The sequence below is a fragment of the Loa loa genome (assembly GCF_000183805.2).
Source record: "Loa loa unplaced genomic scaffold supercont3.27, whole genome shotgun sequence".
In the NCBI taxonomy this organism is placed as follows: domain Eukaryota; kingdom Metazoa; phylum Nematoda; class Chromadorea; order Rhabditida; family Onchocercidae; genus Loa; species Loa loa.
The window spans coordinates 183,375-191,708 of NW_018108207.1; the positions used below are offsets into that span (position 1 = coordinate 183,375).

The following is an 8,334-nucleotide window of genomic DNA, read 5'->3' on the forward strand; positions in this document are numbered from 1 at the left end:
ATAAATGCAGTGATGAATCATTAGAAATATTCTAAGCATTTAATGTATAAATTCTTTCGGATTTTCCGACAGATGCATTATAGAACAGAGTAAACTAATTTCCATCTTAATAATGATTAAAATCAGTAATATTACCAGAACGTAAATGCAGAGATTTATTATTAGCCAGTGATTTGTGAATTCGTGTTGTATTAATTCATTGGCCTTGTCGAGTCCATATTTTATCTGTTCTGTTAGTCTGTTGCTTTCTTGGTTGATCTCGTCCAAAATATCCAGTTTTGCTTAAGTTGTTTGATAATCACTACTGATTTGTCGTCGAGATAAGGTCTCTAATTATGCTTCTATTCGCTCGATCTCGAATTTATTGATCACTCCATTATTGAATTTAATCGGCTTTAAATGGAAACTCTTCGGCTAACATCGTGCTATTAATAAATTTTCATTGATTCTTTTTGCAATTGCATCGTCTCTTTGTAGAATCAATTTGGCTGCCAAAGTGGGTTTGCTGTGTGATAACCATTCAATAAGCGCTAATAGGTCATTACAGTTGTTTAGATACTTTGTTTAACCATTGCTTAAATTCTCGAAGATTATCGAAGGTATATTGAAACTTTGTGTTTCCCGAGTCGATTTCCTCAACTGGTTGTTTCTAACATAATTAAATTTCTTTCAAAGGTTGAATTTATCTGCTTTGTGGTTTGAGTAAGAATTTTGGTAATTACCTTGTCGATAATGATATCGTTGTTCATTAAGTGTGGACCGATAAATTTACAATTTGTCGTAGTGACAGCCTCATTTCCTTTGAAAATGAGATTTGAAGGGCGTAATTGTCGTATATCTTCGCCTTGTAGTTTCCGATTTCTCGACAAAAGCACTTACAGCTTCCGTTTCGTTCCAGAGAACAATGCTGGAGTTGGTTGTACATTTTCTTACTTGTGTGACGCAATGTTGAATAGCATCAAGACCTGAGACTGAATAGCATCAAGACCTGAGAAATAATTTGAAGTCAATGTTGAAGAAATAATCTGAATCGTATCGTCGAAGGGACTAAAAGGGATAATAGGTTGTATTGTCAAGCAACCAATTGTATAATAGTTCTTTTAGTTATTTCCTTTTAGTCCATGGCTTTAATGTTATGAGAATTCGAGTTCGTTTTGGCTTTGTCGTATTCGTGCATTCTTTTGTTAAAATTTTCATCATTTTTGATTTTCATCATTTTTAATTTGAAAGGAATTCCTTTATGTCCATCAAATTTCTTCGAAGATGATTTTCATTTGCTTGTACTTTAGCAAGGCTTCTTCTATTTCATCGCTAAATAAGACAACGTTATCCACATGAATATTTTTTATTTTCAAGACTGTCTTACTGCCGTATTTTTCCAAATGATAATTAAGTGTAGCAGATAATAAAAAGGATGATGTTATTACTCCGAAAGAGATTCTTCTAAAGCAGTAACATTTTACGTTCTCTTACGTCTTCATTTATATCGTTTAGCCAAGGAATCTAGTACATTTTCTTTCTTCGGGATGTAATTCTATTTACAAAAATGTCCTTCCAATATCGATTGTAATTACTATTTTCATCATTCGGAAACGTAGTAGTATTCCTACCAAATCTGGCAGCATGACTGGATCTCGGTACAATACTTCGTTCAAGTTTTTCGATCCTTTGAGATGTGCTGAAGCATCATAAACAATTCTTAACTTGGTTGTAGTCTTGTTGGGAATTAATACACCATGATGTGGTAGATACGATGTACTTCTTCGATTACATCTGACCATAACTGGTCCTTGATTGTTTCGCTATATATATAGGTGGAGAATTGATTCATGTTGAAATCGTTTGATCAGATTCCTTAGACGACCAATACGTAATCCATAGTTATTACTTAATTTGTTCTTAGATTCTTTCCATGACCAACGTACATGATATCTTTCATCATGTTTGATAATAATTCCCTTGAATTGTTTCAATGCTTCGTTATCGTTAACATTGGGTTGTTCATGAATTCCCATAATTTCCAATCTCCAGAGCTTTTCTATCCCCGATTCGTAGTTTACATTGGCCATAAATAATATGTTCGAAGTACGTACAATATCCATGTTACAAAGTTTGTTTATATCAGCACTTTCAATAATCATGGGCCCAATTTTCCTATGGAGTAGTCTATTTCTGTTGGATTTAATGGATGAGCTAAGTCCTAGTGAATATTCAGAATTTAGTTTTCTGATTCCTTTCAATTCAACAAATTTGAACTACCTCAATTAATATGTCGAGCCGTTTCCAATAATTCCTTAGACCCATTAGTTGACCCTCTATCGGTATTTTGGCTACTTGCAATTCATTGATTAAGTAGTCGATTACATTAGCATCCAGTGTTATAGTTTCCTTTGTTTTAGTTTGCAACCTAATTGCGTTTGAGTGGCGAGACACGACCTAGGTTTCTTAATACCAAATGGGGCTAGTTTTAATTCTTGCTCTTTCATTTCTGTTGAATTTAATGGATGCGTTAAGTCCTTTGATATGAAGGATAACTGCGATCCTATATCAAACAACGATCCTATATCAAACAATGCTAACGTTTCTTCCTGACGTTATGGTATTAATGGACTGAAAACTAATATCTCTTTACATAAAAGAAATGTTTTTTACCTTGTTATTTCATTACCGAGTTAGTTTGAGTTGTGGAATTGAGTTCTGCGTAGATGACCAATTTTCCTTTCTGCTAGCATTTTCAATTTCATCGATCGTTTGATTCCTATTTAAGCATATTGTTTTGCTATAAAGTGTTCGGTTTCTCTTGTTACATAGTGCACTGTTGTGAGAAGTTTTACAAGAAAAACACTTTACCTTTCTTTGTATCCTCGCCTTAATGTCTTTCTTTGAAACAAAGGGTACATCNGTTTTTTTTTTTTTTTTTTTTTTTTNTTTTTTTTTGAGATGTTTCGCTCGAATGTTCGTTGTACGATAGATGCAACGTTCACTACCCCAATTATCTTGGCTACAAAATGCACAAGGTCTTCTTTTTTCTGCCGTTTTCTTTGTTGTAAAATGAGGAGTTTTCTCCCTGTTATAAATTGTTGAAGTTTTTCTGACGTTGTTTCTGAGACCTTGCCTAGGTTTAGGTATGATTGGTTCCCTGTTAACTTGAGTAATTGAGAGTTGGTTTCTAACTTGTTCATTTATACTGAACAAGTTTTCAAGGAAATTTCTGAGCTTAGAGACTAACCGCGGGACATCGACATTTTTTTGATGGTATACTTTACCTAGTATCCATTTTGGCAATCTGCTTTCGATTGCAGTTTCAGTGCTAGAATGTTTTAGGTTTTCTCCTAGAGTCTCTAATTGTCGGAAAATTCTTTACATCCTTTCAGCGGATTCAATCCATTCCTTGTCGTTCCCCTCATAGATTGTAATCCACTATACAACGACTTGGTTATAGTCGATAATTCACCGTATTTTTCTATCAGCACTCTTCTTACGACCTCATAGTTTTCTGGAATTATGTCTTGTCCTCTTACCGCTTATAATGCATTTCTTTTAAACAAGAAACCAAATAATTCGATTCTTAGATTTAAGGAATGACCTAAGAATATACTGTGGCATCAAAACTGCTCCAAAATTCTCTACATTATCGAGGACCCCCACTAAAGGTATTTAATGATAATTGTAGTAAGTTGACTGTGGAATGAATGTGGAATAAGAAGTTGGTTTTGACGGGTTCCATTTTTAAAACAAGCTTGAGTTCTCGTGACAATCGCATTAGTTCTTGGTCGGTTTCGTTCTTGTACATGGTTAAGGTGATAGCCGCTTCTTTCCCTTCATGCATTAGCTCAAAGATTCCCTTATCTTTTTTCGTGGTTTCTGCGTATTTGTCCTCTTCTTCCTTTCATCTTTTGAAAGAGCTGCACTCTTTCAATTTCAATATATTCGAGCCACTTATCATTTGCAGATTCTGGCGTATTACTACACATTTCAATTCGTAATTTTTTTCGATGAGTCGTTTTCTTCGTAAAATTCGTATCATTTTTTCGTTACTAAACTTTGTGCCGGACCTTTCTTTTGAAAATTTGATACTTGCTATTATACTAGCGACCATCGCACTCTCACCTCAAGCATCAAAAATTTTGTTGTGAAAGGGTTTCTTTTGCAAAGAAATATTAAACTGAGATAAAGGCAAGCTTACGTGAATCCTTTTGGATCCACGTAAGCTTGCTTTTATTTCAATTATCTCAACATTTCGGATACAAAATCAAGTTCCAAATGCATATCAAAAGAGTAAGCTGAGTTATTATTGCACGTAAAAATATAATTTACTTTATTTACTTTACACCTCCTTTGAAACTTTCTTTCGCATCAATAATAGCTGCACGATCAGATATAATAAATGAAACTCATCATAGAAATGCCGATAGTTTTTCCTATTTTTTTATGTTTCAAACAAGTGTAAGAACCATTTAATGCAGTGATCAATGAATTTCGTCAGAGTAAAATCTACCAACATTTCACGTTAGATTTGAGAACTTAACTGCTTATTCCATAGATAAATCATGAAATACAGACGACCTACAGCAAATAGAGAAAAGTTCAAATAAATTCCCACACATATATACATAGACATGCTTATGTCCTGAAACTGCATCACGATGGCTATTCAAATTAGTTAAAAATCATTCGAGCTGAAACAAAAAAAAGGATGAATGAAACTCAAATGACTTGAAAAATAGTTCAAGTCCCGTCCAGCAGATTCCTCGACATATAATTAACGCTGCATTTGCGCTGTAAGGGCACCTGTGACACTTTTTGTCGCTATATTTTCTATCAACAAAATTTACCTACATCGCTGCATGAAACGCATCAGTTTGAAACCCCCTCATCCATTGTTGGCACCGCTTTCGTATTTGACGAACTTTGCTCGCACTGAGCACGACCACTTTTCACAACAGCTCGGGCAAACTCGTCTTTTATCATTAACTGTGCTGTTCCGGACCAACACAGGGCATTTTTCCACAGCACCACAGCAAGTCCAATAGCGTACTCTTCCTGAGCAATTCTAAAAGATTATGCAAAAACATTTTCTTTGTAATGAATGCATCATATTGTGCAACCTGCAAATTATAATACTAAAAATTAAACTTCAAATTAGATTACAAAGAGTAAAAGAACTTCTTAGCTCTTTTGCCCCTTAAAAGAGTTGAGGAATGCTTTGGAATTGAGTAACGACAGGAATTGGTCAAAAATTTATATTACGTTAGTAAAAAAAAAAGCTGTTCTTCACGCAAAGGCTAATATTGCCAGAAATTCGAGTGAACTTCTTCAAACATAATTAATTCCAGTCAGCTAAAATTAAAATGAAAGACCAAAAACATTGCGTTCACCAGTAAGTTCAGATATTTTCTTTATTAGAATATTGTTTCTTATTAAGATATTTATCCAATGAGAGTTGTAATTTTGTTGTTCAATGTTTTCACCTTTTAAAGACTAATTTGTTCAACCCAAAAATTAGTAAATCATCCTAACTGATACCTTTCACTCTGAACATCAAATATGGCAAGTGCCAAGAAATTCTGTTGTTTAACTGCTACACAACATAAGAATCAGTTCAACAATTCAACTTTACATTGCTATGACATTGTTAAATTATCTCAAAACTTATTGAAAGACAGTGGAATACCTTAATCAAGTTCTTATAAGAAAAATTTGTTGACAAACCTGGACAGAATTTTGAGATACTTGTAGACCATGAAGAGACGAACCGGGCTGCCACTTTTCTAAAATTTCCAAGAATTCGGATGACTTCAGTGAAGAAAGTGCTTCCGGTTTCGAAATCAAAAGCAATGGAGCCAAGGCACTCAATTTTTTGCTTTTAACAATACGATCACCAACAGCGAAAGTACTCAGCAAATCCGAGAAAGCTTTGGACTGAACCTTGAAATTAGGGTGTTTGCACATTAAATCCAGGACAACATCAATGAATGCAAATAATTCACTTCCTTCCTGTTCATTATTATTATCCGTTATTGCTCCCATTTCTTCTGACGGTATATGCACAAGTAATTCAATTGCATGGATGAGATCACCAGCCAATAAATGGATATATACAGCAGGAAGGCAATGCACTGGATTTCCAAGCAGATGAGAAGAAATATTTGAGATTGCATTTGAGTCCATTTTTTTGGCAAAATCAATGAAATTGCGTTTTCCCAGTTCGTCGAAACACACTTCTAAAATTCGAATAAATTATCTTAAAATTTAACATACGCATTCAAAAAAATGTTTTCTTTAATAAAAACCCCCACATCGAGAAATGAGTTATTGAAACGATGAAAGTAATACAGTTTAAAAAACCTGTAAGCGCAAACGCAACCAGATATGGAAACTTTGTTGGTCGTGGTATGCAAGGTCTAACACCAGCCATTTCAATTGTTTTCGAAGGACCTTTCGCAGTTTTGAATACAATTTTACGATTAACTGATGAAGAAATGTTTGACTCAATACCCAAATGGCCCTTACAATTTCTCCCCCAAACGTAAACGGTTCCTTTAGATGTTACTGCAGTTGTGAAATCGTATCCTACAATAAAAAGAAAAAAACAATTAAATTTATGCACAACAAGGAAGAAACACGAATAAATTTCAGAAATATTTTAGTAAAGTATAGGATATGAATTGTTACCACAGGAAACGAAATCCCAAGCTACATTTGCCGGTTCAAAGATCTGATGAGGTTCTTCTTGCTCTTTCTTGTTACCATGACCCAGTTGCATATCCAGACTTTTACCCCACGTATATAGATTTTTATATTCGTTTATAAGGGCTGAATGACTATAACCTGCATCAATGTGTATTATTCTCCCCTGCACCTGTAATTATGCAAAGTAACTTCTCAGTTGCATTTTAAGCCAATAATTTATAGAAAAACAAACACTATCAGCGGAAGACAAACCATATGTTCCAATTCAGTGACTGTTAAGTGAGCGTTACTGATTGCCAATTTATCATTTCTCTTTCCACTAGCTGGAGTACTCTTATCTGTTTCTGTGCGGAGTCTTCGTTTGACAAACATTTTCATCTTTAGTGCTTGTGGATTAATACCCCAACAATAAATTTTCTGCTCCTCGGATACAGCTAAACAGTGAAAGTACTTCGAAGCAATCATGATAACTTTGTCCGGCACAGGAACTGCTCCAGGCTCAAAACGTTTTTTATTTCAGCACCAGTACCCAGCTGTCCATATGAACCGTTGCCGCAAGAATAAACAACGCCTGATTCCATCAAAAATAATGTATGTGCATATCCACAAGCAAGTGAAATAACTCGCCCACTAAAAAAATTCCCTTCAACTCTAAATTGAGAACAAAAAAAAAAGAAAAACAATCGTTCTGGATATGAGTGAAACTGGAACAGACAATTTTGCAGCATCTTAAAAAAAAAGATTAATAGAAAAATGATTCATCAAATTGAAGAACGATAAGATTCTTAAAACAAAAGCCTACTTCAAAGACTTCACCAGACTCGGAGCCAGTTCGTCTGTAAATGAAGAGCGAGTATTAATTCCCAGCTGTCCATGAAACGACCAACCCCACGTGAAAGCATATCCTTCTTCACTAATCAGTGCTGAATGATAATGTCCAGCACATACTGTACGGGCGCTTCCATAATTATTGACAATTTCCGTTGCCAATGTAACCTCATTTGTATGACCGACACCACACTGACCAAATCTATAAATTAAGAGGATTCATTATACCCAACAAAAGTTTATGAGCTTAAGGATGATATACAACAAAAATATATAACATATAACAAAAAGTAAGTCAGTTCCTTTAACAAAACAAATTCCGTAAATGAAAAGAAAAATCCTATCTTCTAAACAATCTCGAAATTTCAATTATCAACAGCTCCGAACCTATTTCGTCCAAACGCATAGACTTTTCCATGTATAGTTAAACAGAGTAAATGTTCGGTGCCGCAAGAAACGCTACAAATTCGAACACGTGTATCCAGCATGCATAAACGAGGTACACGTTGTCCATGCGGTTTCTCACATTCTTTCGACTTTAATGGTCCTGGAGAGAATTCCCCCCTGCAGTTTAAAGGATTGTCGTTAAACAGTGTGGTCCTAGCGCGTTGAAGACCATTTCATGCGCGTTGTTTTGAGTGCTGTAATTCTAAAGTGATGCTTAAGGGATTACGAGCCACAACTACAAACGAGTTTTCCCCATAGTTTCAATCAGTGGAACTCAATTTTTCTTTAGGACTTGGACATACAGTGTCGGAATTGGACCTAAACAAACATAATATACCAGTTTTTGAGAAGAAGAGATTCAGCATG

General features: G+C 34.8%; 2 protein-coding genes across 2 annotated transcripts in view; both read right to left on the minus strand.

The window, feature by feature from the left end:
- Positions 1 to 4,857: 4,857 nt before the first annotated feature.
- On the minus strand, positions 4,858 to 7,071 carry LOAG_16907 (hypothetical protein; the record flags this gene model as incomplete). Its single annotated transcript, XM_003146092.2, has 5 exons — positions 4,858 to 5,043; positions 5,713 to 6,224; positions 6,349 to 6,573; positions 6,676 to 6,862; positions 6,946 to 7,071. The coding sequence occupies 5 exons, from the start codon at positions 7,069 to 7,071 to the stop codon at positions 4,858 to 4,860; spliced, it is 1,236 nt and encodes a 411-aa protein (XP_003146140.2).
- An 83-nt stretch (positions 7,072 to 7,154) lies between these two features.
- LOAG_16908 (RCC1 and BTB domain-containing protein 2) overlaps positions 7,155 to 8,334 on the minus strand; it is a gene marked incomplete at its 3' end in the record, with an annotated part of 5,794 nt that continues 4,614 nt past the window's right edge. The window contains exons 13-14 of the mRNA XM_020449560.1: positions 7,496 to 7,723; positions 7,155 to 7,323 (exon numbers count right to left, since the gene is read on the minus strand). Coding sequence (XP_020306897.1) covers positions 7,155 to 7,323; positions 7,496 to 7,723 — 397 coding nt within the window. The remainder of the gene's footprint in view (positions 7,324 to 7,495; positions 7,724 to 8,334) is intronic.